This window comes from Thamnophis elegans, chromosome 13 (assembly GCF_009769535.1).
Source record: "Thamnophis elegans isolate rThaEle1 chromosome 13, rThaEle1.pri, whole genome shotgun sequence".
NCBI classification, from domain to species: Eukaryota; Metazoa; Chordata; class Lepidosauria; order Squamata; family Colubridae; genus Thamnophis; species Thamnophis elegans.
Window position 1 is genome coordinate 23,345,631 of NC_045553.1, and position 25,992 is coordinate 23,371,622.

At 45.0% G+C, this 25,992-nt stretch overlaps 1 protein-coding gene across 1 annotated transcript in view; it reads left to right on the plus strand.

Moving 5' to 3' along the window:
• Window positions 1–25,992, plus strand: part of FAM178B (family with sequence similarity 178 member B) — a 260,763-nt gene that overhangs the window by 69,250 nt on the left and 165,521 nt on the right. Inside the window, exon 4 of the mRNA XM_032229885.1 lies at window positions 17,167–17,260. Within this exon, the coding sequence (XP_032085776.1) occupies window positions 17,167–17,260 (94 nt within the window). The remainder of the gene's footprint in view (window positions 1–17,166; window positions 17,261–25,992) is intronic.

Sequence of the window (25,992 nt, forward strand, 5' to 3'; positions counted from 1 at the left end):
TAGACTCTAGCAAGAAACACTGCTAGCGATTAGTAGATAAATAGCTGTGACTTAAAGTCAGGACCAGGATTTGAAGGTTGGCCCCTGAAGGTGATTAAAAGGGAAGCCCAGGATCTGAAGAAAGCGGTGGCTACAAGCCAGGGTCGCAGGATGGCTTCCATCTGGCATCCCTCAATCCTTCACGTTCATAAGTGGTTGATTCCTCAAACATTGTTTGAACCAAAAGCGGAGCAGTAAATCCTGGCGACGTCCCTCCGCCTTCCTCCGAGAGATAATGGAGACGTAAATCTTCCTCTTTTAACTCACCTCTCCAGTTTTCCAAAGTCGAGAAGGGGGGAAAGGAGAAAAACACTGCACACACACACCCCAGGCACTTATCTGCCTAAATATCCCTTCTCTCCTTTCTGCTCCTCCACACCAGGGCCCTAATTAAGCAGGCCAGGAAAGCAAAGAAGCAAGTAAATTATAGGAGTCTGGAGAGGGAAGATAACGAGTTCATCAAACCGACCACAAAGGCTGAGCGGAAGAGAGGGGGGCCTGGGGGACTTGTTTGGCTGGGGGGGGGCGGTCAGCTGTTTGGAGCCTGATCCCATGCAACCACACCAGGAGGAGGAGGAGGAGGAGGAGGAGAAGTTGGCGGCTCGGATGGACGTGGGGTCTGCAGCCCAGGGACCTTCCCTATCAAAGGCTGGGATGGATGGGAACGTGCCAACCCGCTCCTCTTTGTGGAAACCCGAGAACAAATCATCCTTTTCTAAAGAGGCCGAATTAGCCACGAAGAGGAAGAGGCTTTTGCTTCTCAGCCACAACGCACCGCAATGGCAGAATTTGCATATGGCATTGTCTCCTGGAGGGCCCCCACGAGGCTTGACAAGAGGAGGACTCTACATCTGCATTCAGCTCTTGTTTTAGGGCTCATTGTCCTCTTACACACACTGTCAGGAAGCAGGAAACGGCAACTGGAAAAATAAAATAAAACAAGGGGGGAGGATTCAATTAGCTCTAAATCTTTCGGCCCACGACCTCACTACCGCAGTAGCACTCGTCCCCAGATTAATTAACGGAGGGTACTTGGAATAGCTGGAAGGGACCTTGGAGGTCTTCTAGTCCAACCCTCTGTTCAAGTAGGAGACCCTCTACCATTCCAGACCAGTGGCTGAATTGCAGTCTCTTCTTAAAAGCTTCCAGTGAGGGAGCACCCACAACATCTGGAGCAGTGGTGGGTTCCAGCCGGTATGTCCCAGTACAAGGGGAAGGTAGCAGCAGCCATCGTACCGGAGTGGTGCTTTGGAGGGCCTATCCGCTCGCCCTCGTTCTGGTAACCCACCCTGGTAACCGGGCCATTTGTAGCGTATAGCACCTGCACAACGCTCCGCCGAGCAGCTGGAGCATTGCAGGATGATGGGTGCGCATGCCCGTGGTGGATGCTCGGCCCTGTCGCAGCGTAGCGGTTGCGACGGGATGCAGAACCCACCACTGATCTGGAGGCAAGCTGTTCTACTGGTTAATTGTCCTCACTGTCAGGAAGTTTCAGGAAGTTTCTCCTTAATTCCAGGTTGCTTCTCTCCTTGATTAGTTTCCATCCATCGTTTCTTGTCCTGCCCTCAGGTGCTTTGGAGAATAGGTTGACTCCCCTCTTCTTTCTAGCAGCCCCTCAAATATTAGAAGACTGCTATCATGCCCCCCCCCCCCCAGTCCTTCTTTTCTCTAGATTGGCCTTACCCAGTTCCTGCAACTGTTCTTTCTATATTTTAGCTTGTATTTGATGGGTTCATTTATTGGCATTCTTTCATCAGGATTTGACCTAAAAGAGAGTCAATAAAACTTTTCAAATGAACAAAAAGCACAAATGACTTGTTGCTCTTAAGAGTCTATATACAATAAGATTAGCCAAACCCAATTCCTGCTACCATTCTCCATACGTCTCCAGGCCTTTAATCATCTTAGTTGCTCTTCTCTGCACTTTTTCCAAAGTCTCAACAGCTTGTTTTGTAATGTGGCGACCAAAACTGGATGCAGTATTCCAGGTGTGGCCTTACTAAGGCTTGATAAAATGGTATTAATACTTCATGTGATTTTGATTCTATGCCTCTGTTTATACAACCAAGAATTGTATTGCCTTTTTTGGTTGATGCCGCACAAAGTAAGTTAGGTACACATGGATACTGTTCTAGTCCTCCTGAAATGAATGATTAGCTGCTCTAGGACATGGCATTCCCTTCCTTTGTTTTACCAAAACTTTCCTTTTAAGAAGATGACATGGCAGACACCGTAACATTTACCTCCTATTCTTGCCCCAGCTCCTGCCCACCTGGCAATTCAAAACCATGCAAATGTGAGTAGATAAATAGGTACCACTTCGGTGGGAAGGTAAAAGCATCCCTTGTGCCTTGGCATATAGTCACATGACCAGGGAAGGGTCTTCAAAAAATGCTGGAAACCGAGATGAGCATCAGCCCCTACAGCAGGGGTGTCAAACTCGCAGGCCGGATGTGTCATGTGCTGGCCGCAACCCCACCCAATTTAGGGGGGAAAGTCCCGATACATCACTTGACACCGCTGTGATGCTGCAGGTTCGACACAACTGGACAGGAAAAACCTTTACCTTTTAGTTTTTTTAAGCCAAATGCCATAATATCTCTCTCTTGGGAGATTTAACTAGCTTTCTGTTTTTAAAAAAAGTCTGATGTTTTTCCATTTCAAATAGACCAACATGGAATAACCAGAAAGAGGGAGTGATTGAATGAAGGGATTGTGTTCCTAAGTTGCAAATGAGTTAAGTCCAGCATTTGCACACTAAACCCTTAACGTTGGGGGAATCAATGAACATTTAACCTGTACATAGCTAACGGGTGAAATCTACTTACCTTCGCTACTGTGAGCCTGCGCAAAACCTTCTGCGCATGCGCAGAGCATCAAAAACAGACGTGATGACCTCTGGTTGGGTGGGCGGAGCCTGCTACCCAGCGCACTTGCAAAGGTAAGTAGAATAGCGAGCAGGGGGGGAGGAATCTGCTGTGCCATGCGATTTAGGAAATCCTGCTTTCTAGCTAATATAAATTGCACGTCACAGCTGATTGTCGGAAATACCGCTTCACCTGAACCAGTAGCAGTTTTTTTACTACCGGTTCAGGCAAACCGGTAGCTTTTTTTTAGTACCAATTCGAGCGAACTGGTCCGAACCAGTAGCATTTCACCCCTGACGTAGCTCAGACGTACGAAGAATATTCAGCTGAACACCAGATATTTGCGAGAAACGGCTGCGGCTCGGTAGCAGCTGTCCCATCATCGGTACACCCTGTTTCTCATTACCCTCATAGCCTTGGTTTTTTGTTCATGCCACTTTATGGTGGGGGCATCAAGAGCCAACGGGATGAATAGCCTTCCCTTTGGCCCAGGAATTGACATCTTAGATCCCTTTCAAACTCTTGACCTCGGTCCTTGCAGTGTACAACCAAGCCCCCAGGCCCCGCATCAGCCTCACCCTCCTATTTTCTCAAAACAGGAGGAATGAAAAGCTGTTCGGTTGAGAGCCAGGTGTAAGATACCCTTCCCTGGCAGTCAATAGGGTTCCCACCCACAGGATTAATAGACAAGGTTGTTTTATTAAGGCTCCATTGTTGTGCACATCTGGGCTGCCTGCCAGCTCGCCTCTTGCCGTGTTTAGCTTTTGTGGCTGGCCCAGCTCCGATTCCTGTCCTTTCCCATTTGCTAGCGCACCTGAGCAAGAGTGAATTGAGCTGTTTCTCCCCCTCCCCCAGTCGTAAAGGCTTCGGGATGATAGATTTTGATGTTTTCCCCCCTTCCATTCTTTTTTTCTCTTGATTGTCGGAGGAGTGGGGAATCTCAGGGCTGTTTCACCCTTCAACATGGGTGTCAAACTTGATTTCATTGAGGGCCGCATCAGGGGTGTGTTTGTCCTCAGGGGGCCAGGGTGGCATGGCCAGGGTGGGCGTGGCCAGCTTGACGTCACACATCGAGGCTCCGATTTTGGCCGCAATGCCTTCCTGCAGTCCTCTGCCAGCGAAAACAGAGCTCAGAGAGGCTGCACTTGGCCCGCCCAGACTCCATTTTCGACCATGACAGTTTCCTGCAACCCTCTGTCAGCAAAAATGGAGCTCGAGGAGGCCGCACACAGCCTCCCCGAGCTCCATTTTCTCTGGCAGAGGGCTGCAGGAGGCCATCACAGTTGAAAACAGAGCCCAGGAGAGCTATACTCAGCCCTCCTGAGCTCTGTTTTCGCTGGCAGAGGCACAGCGGACTGGTCTGTTGCTGTTTCCAGGGTGGGACTGTGGCCAGATCCGGCCCATGGTCCTTGAGTTTGACACCCCTGCCCTTAAATGAGCTGCTTGAGAACCACAATCCTGGCTAACTGAAGACGACACGAATCCCCAAGTCCCCATGCTTAGATAGCCAAAGACATCGGTGGTTCTTTTGGGAACCATCGCAATCTAAGATATTTTTCCACTCTGAACAGTGGTGGGCTTCAAAAATTTTTGGAACCTCTTCTGTAGGTGTGGCCCGCTTTCCGGGTCCACTGGTGGAACCTCTTCTAACCTGTTCGGTAGATTTGACGAACCGATTCTACCGAATAGGTGCGAACTGGTAGGAACCCACCTCTGACTCCGAAGTGGAACTTTTTAACACATTGAGCAGAACGGTTTGGTTTGAGATTGGGGAAAATCTGGCAGCTTCCCACAGTCGAGCTGTCACGTTCTCAGGGTGTTTTACTGAGTTATTTGTCCCGTTGTATGTATGCTCTTGAATTAATCCGGAACAAAAAAAAAAGAATGGTTTAGAATCATTCAGGATGAGCAAAACCGAAGGTAAACAATGCATTTGTGATAACCGGTTTTGGAATGTTATTAATCTGTAGCTTGCATTTCCCTACTGTCTGCAGAGGAAGAAATGCCTCAAATTCTCTATTATTTTTTTATTATTTTTTTTAAAAAAATATCCTTGAAGCAAGCAGTCTAACAGAACAATTTATTCCTCTCCTCCCCAATTTTGTTCTCCAGATTCGGAAACTCAAAAACTTTAAAGACATACGCTCAATACCTGACATCCGAACAGGTACTCCTCAACCTACAATCATTCATTTAGTGACTGTTCAGAAGTACAGTGTTGCCGGAAAAAAACGGTTCAGCCGAACCGGTAATGAAAATCATGGGTGCGTCTCCCCACCGGCCCTGGCTCTATAACCGTAATGGCGAATCTATGGCACACGTGTCATAGATGGCATGCGGAGCCATTTGTTAGAGCATGCAAGGCATTGCCCTATCAGCTCCAGCACGCAATGCGTGTGCTGGCCAGCTGACCTTGGCCTTCTTTTGAGGCCATTTTTCACCCTCCAGAGGCTTCCCTGAAGTGACTTCTGGTTTGGCTGTAGGGCCGTTTTTTGCCTTCAGGAGCCTTCAGGAGGTTTCTCTGAAGGCTTCGGAGGGCAAAAAATAGCCCTAAGTGCAAATCGGAACTCCGTCCCCAAACTTCTGGTTTGCCCAGGGGGTCAGTTTTTTGCCCGCTGGAGGCTTCAGGGAAACTCCTGAAGCCTCCGGGGGGGGGGGGGGGGGAAGGGCAGGGGAGGCTGTTTTCGCCCTCCCTAGGCTCCCAGAAAGCCTCTGGAGCCTGGGGAGGGCAAAAAAAGTTTGCCAAAAGCCAGGGGGTGGTAGTTTTTGACGTGCGGACATGCGCGCTGGGGTCACATGCATAGCATTATGAGTGTGGCCTGCCCACCCACGACTCCCCTGTGCCCCTCTGATTTTGGCACGCAATCCAAAAAAGGTTAGCCATCACTGCTCTATAGGCTCGCATTTAGGCAAGTTTTCATGCCAAAACGCATATGCACAGAAGGCTTTTATGGTTTTTATGGTTTTTTAAAAACATGAATGATTCGCCATTGTATCCCATCTTCCTTATGCTGGCTTACCACTGTAATAAAGATTTGGTTGATTGATTGAACAGACACAAAGGAATAGATTGGCCTACCATTAGAAGCATCTCTGGGGAGTGTTTGTGTAACAGAAAAAGGATAGGAAATGCAACTATGGCTACTGTTTGGGTTTATTTTTTTTTAATTCTACTCCCCGCTTCCACATTTAACATCATTTTTTTACATTTCATTTCATCTTTCATTTCATTTCTTTTTTTCTTTGATCATGGAGCCTCGCTGGAGAATTGCCCTTCGTCAGAAGTCTCACAACACTGCAGTCTTTCAGTTCCCACTCTAAAATATTTTTATATACCTTTTGGAATTTTAAATATTAATCATTTCCATCTTCCAGCTCCCGATGTAGCAGAGGAGGTTTATTCCCCCCCCCATAGGGAATAGAATAGAATAGAATTAGGGATAGAGTACAGGAATGGAGTGGAGTGGAATAGAATAGAATTAGGGATAGAATAGGGATAGAATAGAGGAATAGAATAGAATAGAATAGAATAGAATAAGGGGTAGGGTTTGGTAGAGTAGAGTAGAATTTAGAATTAGAATAGAATAGTATATAGAATACAATAAAATAGAATAGGGATAGAATAGGGATAGAGTAGAGGAATGGAATAGAATAGAATAGAATAAGGGGTAGGGTTTGGTAGAGTAGAATTAGAATTGTGATAGAATAGAATAGAATATAGAATAGAATAGAATTAGGGATAGAATAGGGATAGAGTAGAGGAATGGAGTAGACTGGAGTGGAATGGAATGGAATAGAATACAATGGAATTAGGGACAGAGTAGAGGAATGGAGTGGAGTGGAATAGAATAGAATAGAATTAGGGGTAGAATAGAGGAATGGAATAAAATAGAATGGAATGAAATGAAATAGAATAGAATAGAATAAGGGGTAGGGTTTGGTAGAGTAGAATTAGAATAGAATAGAATAGAATATAGAATAGAATAGAATAGAATTAGGGATAGAATAGAGGAATGGAATAGAATGGAATAAAATTAGGGATAGAATTGGGATAGAGTAGAGGAATGGAGTGGAATAGAATAGAATAGAATTAGGATAGAATAGGGATAGAGTAGAGGAATGAAATGGAGTGGAATGGAATGGAATAGACTAGAATTAGGGATAGAATAGGGATAGAATAGAGGAATGGAATAGAATAGAATAAGGGGTAGGGTTTTGGTAGAGTAGAATTAGAATTAGAATAGAATAGAATAGATTAAGGGTTAGGGTTGGGTAGAGTAGAATGGAATAAGAATAGGATAGAATAGAATAGAGAATAGAATAGAATATACAATATAGAATGGAATAGAATATGGAATAGAATAGAATATAGAATAGAATATAAAATAGAATAGAATAGAATTGAATTCTTCATTGGCCAAGTGTGATTAGATACACAAGGAATTTGTCTTTGGTGCAGATGCTCTCAGTGTACATACAACAATAGTGATAGATCATTAACATAGTCATTGTAAAATACGTTCATCATAAAACATTAGATACAACACTGATAATCATTAAGCCTTGTGTGTCAAAGCAGGTACGCTTTTATAAGCGAAATACAGGGCTCAGGTATATAAAGGGTTAAAAATGTGGCATTGTGGAATGAAGGAACTTTCTTTCATTGTGATTAAATTACACTGTCTTCAATGTAGGTCAGATTTGTGAGCCGAAAGCTTGAAAAAAAGGGGCCTTTTGAAATCACTTTTAGCTCTGAAAAAGGGGAAGAAATGAGGGAAAGAGAAGAAAAGAAAAAGGGGGAGGAGAACTCTCATCCTCGTCTTCCGTTTCAGCCCAAAGCAATTTGAAAAAGCTGGCCGAGAAGCTGAGCCTTGAAATTGGTAGGTTCCTAAATAGGAATTGGGGAAGTGGGGAGAGAGCCTGGGGCCCCCTCCTCGGGTTAGACTAGCCGAGCAGAATTTGGAACCAAGCATGAAATTTCCCTGATAGAAATGCCCCCCTCCTACCGCCTCCCCCATCCCCATCAGACAGGATGAACCTATTTCTCAAAATAGCAGCCGGCAATGTGCCAGACTCAAGTGGTTCCGGCAAAAAAGATAATAAAATAAAATAAAAAAGAGTGGGTGAGTGGGTGAGAGAGGGAGGGAGGGAGGAGCTCTCAAAAGCACAATTATCCCTGTCTCTTTTTAGCTGAATTTACTCAACCCCAAGGGAAGGCGGAGTTGTTACGCCATGGTTGAAATGAATTCGGTCCTGGAGCGGAACTGCTGGAGTCAAGCGTGGAGCTTTTGGGGAATTGGAGGGCCTCCACCTTTGAGCCAAGAGGTTTAACAGGTGATTAACAGAGTTGGAAGGTCATCTAGTCCAGCCCCCTGCCCAAGCAGGAGACCCTACATCTTTTCTGACAGATGGCAGTCCAGTCTCTTCTTGAAAGCCTCCAGGAATGAAGCTCCCACAACTTCCAAAGGCAACTTCTGTTCCTTTGATTGATTGATCTCACTGTCAGAAAATTTCTCCTTATTTTCAGGTTGAATATCTCCTTGTGCAGCTTCCATCCATTAATCCTTGTCTGGCCTTCAGGTGCTTTGGAAAATAGCTTGACACCACCCCCACCCCCGCTTTCCTCTCTAGGGAAGCCCCTCAAATATTGGAAGATGCTATCCTGTCTCCCCTGGTCCTTCTCTTCACTAGACTAGCCAGGCCCAGTTCCTGCAACCATTCATCATACGTTTTAGCTTCCAGTCCCCTCATCATCTTGGTTGCTCTTCTCTGAACTTTTTCTAGAGTCTTAACATCTTTTTTATAGTGTGGTGACTAAAACTGGATGCAATATTCTAGGTGTGGCTTTACTAAGGCTTTAAGACTTTCTGCAGCAGCCCCTCAAATATTGGAAGACTGCTATCTTGTCTCCCCTGGTCCTTTTCTTCACTAGACTAGCCATGTCCAGTTCCTGCAATCTTCATCGTAATTTTTAGCCTCCAGTCCCCTAATACTCTTGGTTGCTCTTCTCTGCACTCTTTCTAGAGTCTTAACATCTTTTTTATAGTGTGGTGACCAAAACTGGATACAGAATTCTAGGTGTGGTCTTACTCAGAACTATAATAGAGTGGTATTAGTACCTCACTTGATTTTGATTGAATCCCTCTGTTAATGCAATTTAGGATTGCATTGGCTTTTTTGGCTGCCGCCGCACACTATTGGTTCATCTTTAATTGGTTGTTTAGATTCAGGCTGTCTGACCTTGACAACTTTAAGACCTGTGGACTTCAACTCCACAATTTTCCAGCCAGCCAAGTATAGCTGTCTTTCTCTTCAACTCCCAGAATACCCCAGCCAAGCTGGCTGGGAAATTCTGGAGCTGAAGTCCACAGGTCTTAAAGTTGCCATGGTTGGACACCCCTGGCTTAGGTGGAGCCTGGGGAGTTAGTTTCAATGCCCAGGGTGTGTCAGCGTAGGCTCAAGATCACTGAATAATTGCAAATATCCCAGATGAGTTTGCTGGTCACAGCAAGGTTCAAGTATTTAATTATTTGCCACTGAAAACAGCACATGCCATTGTTCCCCCCATTTGAGTAAGTGATACCTTCTTAGAGAGAGGGGTTTTCTCCTACATTTACTGTGTTTTCCCGAAAATAAGACAAGGTCTTATTTTCTTCTGACTCCCAAAATAAGCACTTGGCCTTATTTTTGGGGAGGTCTTATTATTTTTGAGGTGCTGGAGGCGATGAGCGTGGTCACCTCATGGCTGCTGCTGTGTTGCAATATTTCCCGGGAGGGCTTATTTTCAGGGGGGGCTTATTTTAGTGCATGCACTCAAAAACCCAATTGGGCTTATTATCCAGGGAGGTCTTATTTTTGGAAAAACGGGGTACATAATGTATTGTTCCACAATTTGGCTTATCTGCTTTTGGTTTAGTCCTGATATTTCTCAGACGTGGCAACTCTAAGATGTTGTGTTGAGGTGCCCACATCCTAAAACTCCCAAGTTTGAGAAACATTGGTTTGGTCTCTTCCACACAAGCAATTACGGCCAGTTCAGCATCAGTATTACACTAATACAGTGGTATCTTGGAATTCATTGTTCATTGGTTCTGGGAAGTGCCGTGAGTATCAAAAACGATGAGTTATTGATACTTATTGTGTAACCCATAAGGAATAATGTAGTGAATCACAAGCAGGGGTGGAATTCTACCAGTTTGGACTGGTTCGTGCGAGCCAGTAGCTCCGAAAATCAGCTGGGAATGAATAAGTTCACCCCTACAATCAGATGGGCCGATCTGCCCACCCACAGTATTGTCCTACCTTTATCTTCTCAGCTGATTCGCACGGCAGAGTGCCATATGAATCAGCTGTGTTACTTCTCCAAAGAAACCCTTAAGTGAAGATTTCTTCAAACTGCACATGCACACACACATTGCTCACCAAACCAGTTGTTAAAGCAGGAGGATCCCACCACTGGTCACAAGGCAGCCGACACCGACATGTTCTAGCTCATGCATTGAGTATCGAATAAATGATGAATACCGGGACAAAAATGTTTGCATCAAAATGTGTTGAGTACCAAATCTGATGAGCAAATTCAAAGCAGTTGAGTACCAAGGTACTCAAAGTATTTTCTTGCATTGCCCTTGTTGGCACCTGAACCAACTGTTGTGGCCTGCCAGCAGCCACAACAGAGCTGGCAGCAGATTGGGACAGTGAGAAGGTTGGGAAGGAAGATGGGCGAGAATTGGAGTCTGGGGAAGGCTCTGATGAGGGCTCTGTGTCAGAGGCAGAGAGGGCGCCTGTACAGTATGCCAGTTATCAGCTGCCTTCAGAGGCAGACATCAGTGAGGCAGATGAACAGCTGGAGCCTGTTCCCAGTGTGCGCTTGCGCAGAGTTGCCAGACGAAGGGAGTAGCTAAAGAACAGGGATCAACTTGGGAGTAAGGCCACAGGTGGACGATGGATGGCCCCTCCCAGAGGGAATAAAAGAGGAGCGAAAGGGGAGTGGAATTTGCAGGAGACTATTAGTTCATTCCTACATTTTTGCCAAGTCTGAAAGATATTGGCCTATCCACTTTCCAAGCCTGATAAAGGTCGGTAATTGGGTTCCACCACAAAACCGTGGTAGACAAAAGCGCGCTTGACGAAAGCGCGTACGTGACGTCATCACAGCTCGACGAAAACATCGTGCTGTGATCGATAAATGTAAAAATAAAGCGAAAACCTTACCCTAACCCCCCCAAACCTAACCCTAAACCTAACCCTTAACCTAAGCCTAAATCTAACCCTAAACCTAACCCTTAACCTAACGCTAAACCTAACGCTAACCTTTAACCTAACGCTAAACGTAACCCTAACGCTCTAAACCTAACCCTAACCCTTAACCTAACCCTAACCCTAACCCTAACCCTAACCCTTATGTGAATCGGCTTGCTTTAATTTTATTTCAATTTTTAATTTTTTTCGTCGCGCTGTGATGACGTCAAATGCGCGCTTTCGTCGAGCACGCTTTTGTGGACCGTGCTTTTGATGGGTCATGGGTAATTGTGAACTATCTTGAAAGTCTGTGAGAGTCTTTCGACTTTCTTGGAGGGGAATTCACTGTCAATGAAATAAAAGGGGTTTATCGGGATGAGGATTCGGCTTCGTGCTGCTGGGGAAGCCTAGGTCAGACCACCAACCTTTTTCTTGCTCAATTGCAAAACGGAAGAAAAAAAAAGATTTGCAAGCCCCATGGCCCTGTGGGGTTTGGGAGTGCACCATCTTCCCATTCGTAAAGACCTCCTCCAGCTGCTTCATCTAGGTGTGCCCAGGCAGTCTCAGTAGCTAATTCACTTTGTTGGCTTGAATTCCCTGCTTAGGTAAGCAGCGTTGGCCTCTGGTCTCGCCCTGCCTGGCCTCTGGGCTCAAATCTTTTCTCTCTCCCGGCCCCACACATACCCCTGGAGGGTCTACTCTGCCACTAGAACCACCATCACAGCTGTTGAGGAAGCCGCCTGCTTGTGAGATCATGGCATCATGCCTCCTTCAGAGGCATGTGGGTAGAAGGATTACTTTAACTAAGACTTTTCTCTGGAGCTTGTTGTACCCATGCACAGTCTATTCAACAATTTCCATACTTCCCAGCTTTCATCAGCGCCAGGTGCCAACTCCTTGTAAGTTAGGTAGAGTTGGAAAGAGCCTTGTAGGGCTTCTAGTCCAACCCTGTGCTCAAACAGGAGACCCTATGGCATTTCAGACATGTGGCTGTCCAGTCTCTTCTTAAAAACCTCCAGTGATGAATCACCAATAACTTCTGAAGGCAAGCCATTCCACTGGTTAATTGTCCTCACTGTTAGGAAGTTTCTTCTTAATTCGAGCTCGCTTCTTTCCTTGTCCATCCATTGTTTCTTGTCTTGCCTTCTGATGCTTTGGAAAATAGGTTGTCCGCCTGCCCCCTTCTTTGTGACAGCCCCTCATATATTGGAACACTGCTATCATGTCTCCCCTAGTCCTTCTGTTCATTAGATTAGACAAATCCAATTCCCGAAACCCTTCTTCATATGTTTTAATCTTTGGTGCTCTAATCAGTTGCAGAGACACAAGATGCAGAGACACTCTGAACAAATAAGGTTATTGTTAGTGCATTAGAGTTCAGACGGGAAGAGACAAGGTCAGTCAATGAGGGCTGTTTGCTGATTCAGACAGCAGGGAGCCTGGGTGTGGCTTAGCTCTGTAGCCCTGAGTCTGTGCTGAGCTCAAAAACTAGTCTGCTGCTCTAAACTGAAACTGAAACTGATCTCACCTCTGCCTGTGTTTTGCTTCCAACTACTATGTTGGAAAACTTGGTATTGTATATTTAGTTCATGTATTATGTTATATATAAATAGAATGAATGAATCCCGCTGAATCAGTTACCTGTGTGTGCTTTCTGGATGGGATTGCTGAAACAAACTCTGACAGTTATCCCATGGCTTCTAGCCTTTGCGATTGTGATGACATGCAGACAACAACACATACATATACCTGTCCTTTATGTCCTGATTAGTGTACATGTGAATATTAGTAGCACGGGTTGGTAGTTGGGCTGTTGGTTTGAACTCTGAGCTTGGCCATTTGGTTGCAGACATTTAGTCACCATTCGAGGAGACATCATCAGTGCATTTTGAGTTGTGCTCATCTGTCAGAACACAGGTCTTTATATACCTTTTTATGAGACACAAACTAGTCTGTTGTTTTGCTAGTTTCTGGACAAGACTTCAGTTAGTCCAGAATGCAGCCACGCGAGCGATAGTGGGCATACCTAGGTACACCCACGTTACACCTATCCTCCGGGAGCTGCCCTGGCTTCCTATTGGTCTCCGGACACGCTTCAAGGTGCTAGTCGTTACTTTTAAAGCCCTACATGGTATAGGACCTGGCTACCTGAGAGACCGCCTCCTGCCATTTACCTCCCAGAGACCCATAAGATCGCACAGATTAGGCCTCCTCCAGATTCCATCTGCCGGTCAATGTCGGCTGGCGACTCCCCAGGAGAGGGCCTTCTCTGTAGCTGCTCCGGCCCTATGGAACGATCTTCCCGTGGAGATCCGGACCCTTACTACCCTTCCAGCCTTCCGCAAAGCGACCAAGACCTGGCTGTTCCGGCAGGCCTGGGGCTGTTGATTTATCCAGCCCCATCCTAAGCTATGAATGTTGTGGAATTTTAATGTTGTTTTATAATTTTTTGTATGTTCCCCCCTTCCTTTTTATCTGTAAGCCGCCCTGAGTCTCCCGAGAGTGGGCGGCATACAAACCCTATAAATAAATAAATAAGATCTGTTCAACATGTACATATTTTAATCTTGCACTTTGTATCCCACATTTTATGTTACGCGATGGCGAACCTTTTTTGGCTTGCGTGCCATAAGTGGGGGGAGCTCAGGGGGGTCATGCGTGGGTGTGCTGCACCCATAATGCAATGCATGACCCCCCCAGTGCGCACATAACAGGCGCTCCCCCCATTTGTTGCATGGTTTTTTCACCCTCCCCAGGCTCCAGAGACTCTATAGGAGCCTGGGGAGGGCGAAAACAGCTTCCCCCGCCCCCTGGAGGCCCTACAGAGAACTAAAAAGGACCCTACGGAGGACTAAAATGGACCCTACGGAAGTCTAGTTTGCACGTAGGGCTGTTTTTAGTCCTCAGGCTTCACTGAAGGCTCTGAAGGGCTTAAATTGACCCTACGAGCAAACTGGATGTCCGTTCCCAAACTTCCGGTTTGCCTATAGGGCTGGTATTTTGCGCTCTGGAGGCTTCAGGGAAGCTCCTGAAGCCTCCAGAGGTCCTCCCCGGGTGGGGGGAGGCTCTTTTCACCCTCCTCAGGCTCCTATAAAGCCTCTGGAGCCTGGGGAGGGCGAAAAATAGCTTTAAAAAAGACTCAGCTGGCCAGCTGACAGGGCAACACCTTGCGTGCCCTGACAAATGAATCCGCGTGCCACCTGTGGCACGCGTGCCATAGGTTCGCCATCCCTGTTATATACTATGCCTTATTTTAACTATGGTCTTTCTGACACAAATAAACCATCCAAGCTCTTTTCATCCATCTCAGATTTTTTGTTACCAAACAAGTATATGAATTCACCCAACTTATACCAAAAACATTAGTGAGGGGCAAAATTCTTAATTTGCTCTTTTTCCTGTGTGGGATGGGACCAAGGGTATTTCGGTATCTGAGAAACTGGTGGCATTCAAGGGACAGGATGCTGACTTTGACACTTTGCTCTTGTTCACCTGGAGGGAGCCATTGGTCAGCAATAGCAATAGCACTTAGACTTGTATATCGCTTCACAGTGCTTTACAGCTCTCTTTAAGCGGTTTACGGAGTCAACATAATTGCCCTCAACAATCTGGGTCCTCATTTCACCGATCTCAAAAATAGTCAACCTTGAGCCTGGTGGGATTTGAATTGCCAAATTTCAGTCAGCCGGCAGTCAGTAGAAGTAGCCTGTAATACTGCACTCTAATCACTGCACCACCAACCTTGAGCTGGTCAGGATCAAACTCCTGGCAATAGGCAGCGTTACCCTGCAATTCTGCATTCTAACCACTGGGCCACCATGGAAGGGAGGGAAGGAAGAGGAACAGCAATAGTACTTGTATATCGTTTCACAGTGCTTTACAGCGGTTTACAGAGCCAGCCTATTGTCCCAGAACAATCTGGCTCCTCATTTTACCGACCTCAGAAGGATGGAAGGCTGAGTCAACCTTGAGCCTTATGGGATTCGAACTGCCAAATTGCAGTCAGCCGGCAGTCAGCAGAAGTAGTCTGCAGTACTGCCCTCTAACACACTGCGCCACTGAGGCTTGGAGCACCGGTCTTCTCTACCTGTTCTCAGAATTCCAAGGATGGGAGGAAGGATGATCATAGAAGGTTGAAGGGTTGGGAATGATTGAAGCATAATGACTGGGAAATGCCCTTTGTAAAACTTGGGTCACATCTAGTATTCTGCATTAATAAGGTCTCTTGCAACCCAACTATTGCTTTAGGTCTGCATTAAGTTCATGCAGGATTCTTGAGTCACGTCGATCTTAACTCATAATTATTCTAACCATGAATAAATCAGGTTTCAATCTGTTGTGTTCTAAATGTTTCTCTTCCTGATTTACAGCTCTTCCCTTAATTGAACTTTAATTGAACGGTTATACTTTGAAAATTCTTGGCATTGAAGTCCGTGAATCGGAAATCACGCATGTTGGGAGGAAGGCTGCCACTAGTCGGGCTGTCACCTGATGTTTTAAACTAAGGGGATGCCCAGAATTTCAATTTAGAACCCATTGTGTTCGGTCTAGAATTCAAGGAACCCCATGAGTTTTCTCATATATTTTGCAAAACTCTCGTCCTAGAAAAGTAGCAAATATTAAACAGTTTCTGGATCATATGAGACCTTTCCCTTCGGGGTTTTTGAAATTATACTCTGTAAGTATAATAAACCAGGAGTGTCCAACTTTGGCAACTTTGGAGAGCTGTGGACTTCCAACATCCAGAATTCATCTCAAAGGTGCCTTTTTCTTCTTTAAAACATAACTGGAATGAATTTTTTTTTTCCTTGAGGAAGACAAAGAAAATGTTTCACTTCTCATCCAAGAAGCTTCATTGCAATCAGCTTCTTCTTCTTCCTTCTCAAGGAAAAAACAGTCTTTTTTGAAGGGGAGGGGAAAAAAGCACCTTTGAGACAACTATGACCTGGATAGGTGAGAATCTCCACAAACATTCAGAATTCATGCATGGCAGGCATGCGTTAAAATCCACAACTCTTAGGCGTTGAATCCACAAGAGTTAAAATCCACAAGATGTTAAAATCCACAAGTCTTAAAGTTGCCAAGATTGGACAAACCTGTTTTAAAAATATGGCACCCCCCCCTCCCCCCATTCTTTTTAAGCTTTTGGGAAGGATTTATTTTCACATGGCTTTAAAAAAAGGACCATAAGGAAGGCTGAGCACCAAAGAATGAAGGCCTTTGAACTCTGGTGCTGGAGAAGATTCCTGCGAGTCCCTTGGACTGCAAGACGATCCAACCGGTCAGTCCTAGAGGAGATCAACCCTGGCTGCTCTTTAGAAGGCCAGATCCTGAAGAGGAAACTCAAATAATTTGGCCAGAAGGAAGGACTCCCTGGAGAAGAGCCTAATGCTGGGAAAGATGGAGGGCAAAAGAAGAAGGGGACGGCAGAGAAGGAGGTGGTTGGATGGAGTCACTGAAGTAGTAGGCATGGACTCTGGGGAATGGTAAAGGACAGAAAGGCCTGGAGAAACATTGTCCATGGAGTTGTGATGGTCGGCTAAGACTAACTAACTAACAATAGCAACAACAAAAAAAGCTTTAAAAATGCCACGAAGAAGTAATATTTTCCCCTTAGATTTTTTTTGTAGCCCTCTGGATTGGGCAATGAATTCTGGTACTTCAAAAGGAAGGAACCCCAAATAGAGTTTGTCAAGAGTTCTTGGAGTCTAGGCTGATTCCAACATTGGCTTCCTCTAATGTGCAGGCTCAGGTGGCTTCCTAAAAAAAAAGGAGAGTTGAACCCAAAACAGAAATATAAGGGATGAGGCAGAGTCCTCATTAGGAGTTTAGAGGAAAGCATAGTAAATTCCATGAAGTTCCCATCAAATTTGATAGAGTTTGGTGAGGAAAACATCTTGATTGATGACCTTCCAAGGGGTAGATATGGCTCTTCAGATTGGCTGTCTGCTCTGGTTGCGGAGATGGTCAGGGTTACCTTTGGTCTCCTTCTGTTGACTTTCTCCTTCTCCATTTGCAGATTCCCAGAATACTCTTCTCATCCTGCAGACGTCAAGAACGAAAATATCTACTTCCAGCTTAGCTTCATACCAATGCTGGAAGATACGTTCAAGGTAGGCATCCAAATAACCTCCTGCTACAACTAGATGCTGAGGGACGCAGTGGCTCAGTGGCTAAGATGCTGAGCTTGTCGATCAGAAAGGTTAGCAGTTTGGTGGTCCGAATCCTTAGCACCGCGTAATGGAGTGAGCTCCCGTTACTTGTCCCAGCTTCTGCCAACCTAGCAGTTCGAAAGCACGTAAAAAAATGCAAGTAGAAAAAATAAGGTCCACCTTTGGTGGGAAGGTAATAGTTTTCCGTGCGCCTTTCGCATCTAGTCAAGCCGGCCACTTGGCCACATTTGGTTTTTTTTAAACTGTAGAAACTTTCATAATTTTCCCACTTTCAATACCTTGCAATGTAAGGACTTTATTAGTAGCTGGATACCCGTGCTTCGCGATGAAATTATGTGATTGGGCAATGCAGGAGAAATCTGGCTCACAATCTATTGGCTCAGTGGTAGTTAGAAATTGAAATACATAAGGGAATATTGCTCCCACCGCCTTGAGTCCAGAAGCAATTCCATAGTTGGAAGGCGTAGACATTTTGGTGAAGTACTGATGTTTAGTATTGTAAGGAGCCCCAGACCAAATCCCAACTAAAAGAGTGGAATGTCTGCCAATTTGAACTGAGGTGCCAGAATGTGAGGCAACTGGGCGTTGGAACAGAGCTCTTTTCAAGTGGGGAGGGGGGAATAGAATGTCTAACTCCTTAGCATCAGAGTGTGTTTACATAAGGCAACTGGCAGTTGGAATAGAGTTTTTTTCAGGTGGGGAGGGGAAGTAGAACTCCTTAGCATCAGAGCATGATAATTACTGTATAAGAAATGCTCATGATCTGATGGTCATTTCAAAAAATCCTTTCTTAGCGAGCATCTAGAAGTTGAGAGGAACATATGTGCCAAATTTCAAGTTTGTAGGCTTTACGGTCCTGGAGATTTCGTGATGAGTGATGGTTCCTTCCTTTTATATATATAGATTTTTTAAACTTTTCGCCACCCATCTTGCTTAGAGCCGACTCTGGGCAGCTTACGAACACTATTGTATATGTATCTCCCTAATTCAATACCATTAACATAAATATTTCTAGAACTTCTTTTAATGTGAATCGCCCTGATTTTCATCAGTTGATACCCATTTTTTTCCAAATTGTAATACAAGTAGTGCTCAACATGCAACAGTTTGAAGTTACAACGGCACTGGTACTTCACACTTATGACCACTGCAGCATCCCCGTGGTCACGTGATCAAAATTTGGCCACTTGGCCACTGACTCATATTTATGACATTTGCAGCATCCTAGGGTTATATGGCCCTCCTTTGCTCCTGACAAGCAAATTCAATGGGGAAACCAGATTCACTGTTATTAATTTAACAATTACAAATGGTTCACTTAACAATGGTGGCAAGAAAGGTCACAAAAACAGGCAAAACTCACTTAGCAAGTGTCTCGCTTAGCAACATAAATGTTGGGCTCAATCAGGGTCGTAAGTCGAGGACTACCTGTATGCAGATTTTCCTGGTTTAAACTCCTTTCTGAAATGGGACTTCACTGTTTACATGATATTTCCAGTCATGTACCTTTTTCTGCCCTTTTAGAATTTTTGATTGGGGGAAAAATAAACAGTGAATTTTGTTATTAATAAAGCGTGGCGTTGTAATCTATTGAGAGCATGTATTTCAAGTGGAATTAATTCATAGTTCTATCTCTGTAGGTGGATCAGTTTATTTAGATACCCACTCTTTGTTGAGATAAAGTTGGTGTGGCAGAAACAGGAATGGAATGGAATAGCACAGCACAGCATATGGAATGGAATAGAATAGAATGGAATAGAAGAGAATATGGAATGGAATAGCATAGCATAACAACATAGCATAGCATATAGAATAGAATGGAATAGGATAGGATAGGATAGGATAGAATAGAATATAGAATGGAATGGAATGGCATAGCATAGCACAGCATATAGAAGGGAATAGAATAGAATAGAATAGAATAGAATAGATGGGCTCTAAGGATGTTCTCTGGATAAATTCATAGCTTCAAATGATAGATCAAATTTCCCACCTCCCACGGAGGTTACACCTCTATTGTTGTCCTTGTGTCACTCAAGCATTCCATTTCCATTTAGATATGGCCATAGATAACTTGGAATCTGGATGACTGATGGAGTGCCTCCACATTTATTGACCTGGTCAGTTACTAGGATCCTCAGAAGAGGGACCACGATTAAGGGAATGTATCATTTGGCTGCTTATGGGTGAATCTTCTCCAATAAATCCCAAGGAAACCTACAGTTCTGTCTTTTAAGCACCCGTTGAGGTCCTCCTTTTTTCTGTCTCTCCACTCCGGCCCTCCACACATGAATATTAATGGGTATGAATATTGTTTCTCCTTATGCATGGCTTTTGCATTATTTTTAATCTCCTGCTGTTATGGTTCTGCAGTGCACGTTGGAAACTTATCTTGTGACGCTTTTGTATAAGAAGGAGGTTATTCGCATTTTAAGATTCATATTTTGCATAAGTGTATTTCTATTACAATGTCAAGCTTTCCCAATCCTTATAACTGTGCAAACAGAGCTCCAAATCTGGGGCAAATGATGTACAGGCAGCCCTCGATCAAATAACAGTTCATTTAGTGTCCAATCGAAGTTACAACAGCATTGAAAAAAAAGATTTATGGCCATTTTTCAGACTTACGACTGTTCCAATATCCCCATAAACATGTGATCAATATTCTGATGCTTGGCAACCATCTCATATTCATGACGGTTGCAGTGCCCCCTTTTGTGAACTTCTGACAAGCCAAGTCAATGGGGATGCCAGATTCGCTTAACAACCATGTCACTAACTTAAGAAAAAACAGGGATTCGTTTAGCCAGCATGGCAAAGAAAGTCGTAAAATGGGGCAGGATTCCCTTAACAAATGTCTCACGTAGCGGCAGAAATTTGGGGCTCTTGAGGACTACCTGTATTTACTATTTGTTCTTGCACATCTACCGCGACCTTGTTAATCCTCCATTTGTCAAAGAGTAAAATCCTCCTCGTGCCAGTTGAATTGTGGTATTAAGCCAGTTCGGTTTGGGGAGAACTGGTAGCAAACATCCTCACCCGTGATGTCTGGTACTAATTTGCCCAAACTGGTTCGAACTGGCTGAATACCACAATTCAACTGGCACAAGGAGGATTTTAATTTTTGACAAATGGTGCTATGCCGTTCTATTTAGCGACATTTTTGAGGCCAGGCACATGCATGGAAGGCGTGCGCACAAGCAGAGCTCATTCATGGAAGGCTGGGCACATGCACGGAAGGTGCACACACGTGTGACGTGCACGAATGCACTTAGGGGCAAACCAGTGGTAAAAATAAGTGAAACCCACCGCTGATCGTGGTGCCACTAAACCAAGGGATTAGGGTTTTCACTTGGGCAAAGCATAATGGAAATCGGTATAGTATTAAAGCATCCAGAGCTGTTTGTTCCATGGAAGAAGCCTTCCTGGTATGGAAAACGTTGGCCCAAAGATCTGAAGCTCTTTGCAAAAACGCTGCAACAATGAATAATTTTTCCAGGGTTTACATTCTCGACTGTACAGAGACGGGCAATGGAGAAAGCATTTTTTTTAAATAAAGAGGAGTTGTTGCATTGAAAGCCACGCTATGAAACATAGGCGGCATGCAGCTGGGACAATTTTTCTTGACACTAGGAACGTGTGTGTGACAGGGGGGCAATCACATTCCGCAGACAATTGCAATTGATGCGTTTGTAGGCGAGCCAGAGATCACTTCTTCTTTTCCTTCTTCTTCTTGTTTTATTTTTCTTTGAACCGAAGACACAGCTGTGGCAGTTTTGAGAGGTGGAGAAATTGTAACGTTTTGCAAAAAAAGAAAAAGAAAGAAAAAAAGACGTTTTAGGAAACCTGCCGAGAAGGTCTCAGCGCAATCTTCTCAAAGCCAGAGTTGTTGCAAGCCCACTAACTTAAGGGAAATAAACTGCTGTGTGGCTTTTTCTCTAACTGAACAACTGATTGCAGTGGAAAAACACAACGGGGAGCATACATACGCTTTAATATTCGCTTGCCAAGATAAGATGCTCAGCATCACAAGATAGGAAGACCTGCACATGGATTAGAGAACAAACGAAAATATACGGTTATCATCAAGAGGGCCATCACCATCATCTTCATTTAGGTAAAGGTTCCCCTCACACATGTGGGCTAGTTGTTCCTCACTCTAGGAGGTGGTGTTCGTTTCCGTTTCAAAGCTGAAGAGCCAGCGCTGTCCGAAGATGTCTCCGTGATCATGTGGCCGACCTGATTCAATGCCAAAGGCGTACGGAATGCTGTTCCCTTCCCACCAAAGGTGGTTCCCATTTTTCTACTTGCATTTTTATGTGCTTTCGAACTGCTAGGTTGGCAGAAGCTGAGACAAGGCACAGGAGCTCACTCCATTATGAGGCGCTAGGGATTCGAATCACCGAACTGCCAACCTTTCTGATCGACAAGCTCAGTGTCTTAGCCACTGAGCCACTGCGTCCCTTCATTTAACAACTTCATAATTCCTTTGCGGGGTGGAGTCTGGGCAACTGAATGGAGCTAGTGGAGTATTTTAATGGCCGGATGCCCTTCCTGTTGCCGGTGCGAAGTTTTGTTCAGCAGATATATTCTCATTATCATCAAGAGGATAAAGGAATTGAAATGGAAATGAGGTGGTCACACAGCACGAAAAACTGAAGGCAGGCACACTAAGGGATGCATAGAATCACCACCACCGGAAGCTTTCAAGAAGAGACTGGACTGCCATTTCTCTCAGAAATGGGCTAGGGCAGTGAGGGCAAATCCTTTTTTGGCTGCCATGCCAAAAGCAGGGGGATCACAGGGGGGTTGTGCACCGGCACGCCACACCCAAAATGCTATGCGCGCAACCCCCCCCCCAGCATGTTGCATGCGCGCAATAAGGGACAAAGCCCCCCCCCTCCCGGTTTTGTTGCGGTTTTTTCACCTTCCCCAGTCTGCAGAGCCTTATTAGGAGCCTGGGGAGAGCAAAAACAGCTTCCCCCTCCCAAACCCCCAGACACCCTCCGGAGGCCTCAGGAGCTTCCCTGAAGCCTCCGGAGGGCAAAAAACAGATCTATGGGGGAATCCAGAAGTTCGGGAATGGTGACTTTTGGTTTGCTTATAGGGATGGTGTTTGCCCTCCGGAGCCTTCAGGGAAGCCTTCTGAAGGCCCCTGAAGGATCCGGAGGTCGAAAATCGGCCCTACGGACAAACAGGAAGTTACCATTCCCGAACTTCTGGGTTCTTCATACAGCCAATTTTTGCCCTACGGAGCCTTCAGGTGCCTTCAGGAGGCTTCCCTGAAGGCTCCAGAGGGTGAAAAACAGTCCTACGAGCAAACCAGAAGTCCATTCCTGAACTTCCGGTTTGCCCGTAGTGCCAGTTTCTTACTCTTTGGAGGCTTCAGGGAAGCCTCCGGAGGGTGAAAAAAGCCTGAAGTCAGCTGGCCAGCATGCTCGCTGGCCAGCTGACAGGGCAATGCCTCACGTGCCCTGACAAATGGCTCCGCATCCCACCTGTGGCACACCTGCCATAGGTTCGCCATCATGGGTGTAGGATCTCTGTCTTGGGACTTGATGACCGACAAGGTCCCTTCCAATTCTGTCCATCTGTGAAAAAGAATGGATCCCACTTGATCAAAGGTGATCACGACAGAGAGCCAAAGCAAAATTGATCGACGACATCAACAAGTATGGCGGGCTCAATTGGCAAAAGAAAACTCAGGACCGTAAGGGTTTGAATCATGTGGAAGATGCCTGTCCTGACCTAAGCTTCACCAAATCACGAAGCAGGCTCCTTGTCCCTAGAAACCCCCACCCCTTTTTTTATTAAGCTAATGAGAATTCCTCTCATTCACTCACATACAGCAAAGTCCCGGCAAATAGTCTTTCAAAGGTGAATTTACAACCACAGACCTCATCAGGCTTGGACAGCTGCCAGGTCAATAGTTTCCAAACGCAACGCTATACAAGGAAATACCTGGCAAAGAGTCTCTGAGAATCATGAACAAATCTTCCCACTAATGAAGCAAATGAATGGTCTCCTGCAAACTCCACTCCCCCTTCGCTCCGCTTTATTCCCTAGGGGAGGGGCCATTCATCTGAATGTAAATCATGTGACCATACATGCTGCAACTGTCAAAAGTGTGAAAAAAGTGTCATAAGTCACTTTTTCCAGGAACTGTCATAAGTGAAGGAGTACCTGTGTATCTTTGTGGTCACCAGAAGTTAAAAACAACTTGATGGTATGTAATCAATCAATCACACAGACACACACAGAGACACAGACACACACACACACAAACACCAAAAAAGAAACTTCTGTAGGAGATGACCAGGCTGAGCTTGAGGGAGGCGTCAAGCACATCATCAGTCTCAAGTCTCTTCACACCCACAAGATATCTAAGCCCCACCCACCTTGAATCCCATTGGCTCTGGCCTGTTTCCAATTAGCTTCAACTATTAGTACTTCAGATCCTCGTAGAGTGTTAGCATGCAATTAACCTGCATGCATTTGAAACAACCTTGACTTTTGACATCCTGCGCATGGCAATCTCACACCTATCCATGGCCACAGCTGCAAACGGGCTCCCCGTTCACACGCACACGTCCTCTCCGATTGGCTTGTTGCAGGGAGTGCAGGACCTCAGTAGAGAAAGCGTGTGTGAAAAACACAGCACCGTCACACCTTCCCCAACACACTTTACAACCGTCTTTGGAAAGATGCCATGTCAGCAGGGCACCTTCCAACCCACACATGACAAGGCAATTGCTTAGGTGTGAAGTCCCTGCTGGGCTTTGATCCAGCTTGTGGCTCTCGCAAGAGAAACAGTCTTTGGTTTCAGATTGCACTTGCGAGGAAGCTGCAGTAAGTGTGCACGGGAAGCAAGAGGGAATGACAGACAGCCTGTAGCATCCCCAGATGTTTAAAGAAAGGAAGTGATGTCTTTACCCACTGTGGGATCATCTGATCCCAGAGTTAGTTCTTGAAACCACCCATCCCTTGTTTATTGTTTCCTATCCCCCCCCAAAAGTCAGGGAAAACCAAAACTCCTAAAGTTTCTAAATGGCTATGAAGATTCTTGGTTACCCAGATTATGGTTGTCTTAAAGGTGCCCCCCCCCCCCCAAGAGGCAACTGGACTGCAGGCAAGTTGGCCAGCAAGGAGTTGGCTGTGTTGCGTTGTCTTACAGCCAGTTGGCCATGGCAAGTTGTTCTAGACCTGGAAGAAAATCACCAAGCTCAGAGAGCACGAAGGTCCCCCCCAGAATATTTCAACCATCCATGGCTGCTTTTTAAAACCATTTTGATGAATCTCTTCGAAGTATTTTGAAAGTTGTTGTCCCAGAACCTGGTTAAAGAGCAGAGGAGAGCAGAGCAGAACAGTAATTGAGAATGGAATGGAATAGCATTCTTTATTGGCCAAGTGTGATTGGACATACAAGGAATTTGTTCTCAGTGCATAAGCTCTCAATGTATATAAAAGCTATCAGCAATAAATCATGATCATAGTCATCATAAAAATACATTCATCATGAGTCATGAGATACAACACTTAGTGATAATCATAGGATGCTAAATAAGCAATCAACATAAATCATGCTAGGAAACTAAATAAAACAATATAAATCAGAAAGATACAAGCAACAAAGTTATAGCCGTAAGTAGAGGAGATACTGTATTTTTTGGATTATAAGACGCACAGGATTATAAGACGCACAATGATTTTGAAGAGGTAAATTTTTTAAAAAAGGTTTTGCACTCTGCAGGCCTCCCAAACCCTCTTCACGCCTTGCTTTTTGCAGAAAAAAAGGGGAGGCATGCAGATGTGTTGGAAGGCTTGTAGACTGCTCCTGGGGGCTGGTGGGGAGGCTAAAAATGAGCAAATTTTTTGCTCATTTTTGCCCTCTCCAGCCCTCAGGAGCTGGGGATGGCAAAATGCTGTATTCAGTATATAAGACGCACCCAGATTTTCACCCACTTTTTTGGTGGGAAAAGGTCCATCTTATATTCCAAAAAATACGGTAGGTAATAGGAAGGATGAGAAGAATAGTAATACAGCCTTACTAAATAGTGTTATGGGAATTAGTTGTTTAACAGAGAGATGAGATGGAGGAGAAAACTGTCCTTGTGTCTAGTTGTTCTGCTGTTCAGTGCCCTATAGCGTCGTTTTGAGGGCAGGAGTTGAAACACTTTATGTCCAGTATGCTAGGGATCTGTAGATACTTTCACAGCCCCCTTTTTGACTCGTGTATTAATCCATTAGAAGGTGATGCTTTGGATATTTATTGGTGCTATCATCTATCTTCTCCTCCAACTCTTTTTCATGAAGCCACTTCTACCTGCCTTCACTTCATCAGCCTCTGTCTCGGAGAGAAAACCAAACATGTCAGTTTTATTCCACTTACTTGACATGTTCACTCTCCATTTATCGCAAAGTGACACATCCAGATCATTGACGGCAACTTAAAACTCCACTGCAACAATTTTTCAGCCCCTGTTTGTTCACTGTACAAGGAGCAGCTAATGTCTCCTCCATTTGACACCCGAAAGTCGAGTTGATGTGGTTGGCAGAAACGTTCCTACGAATAAAGAATGGAATTTTGGATTTTGAGGATTTTGATGTATTTTTTTCAGCCTGCGTCTTTTTGTGGTTGTTGTTTATTCAAGAGTAAAATGTATTGAAACATA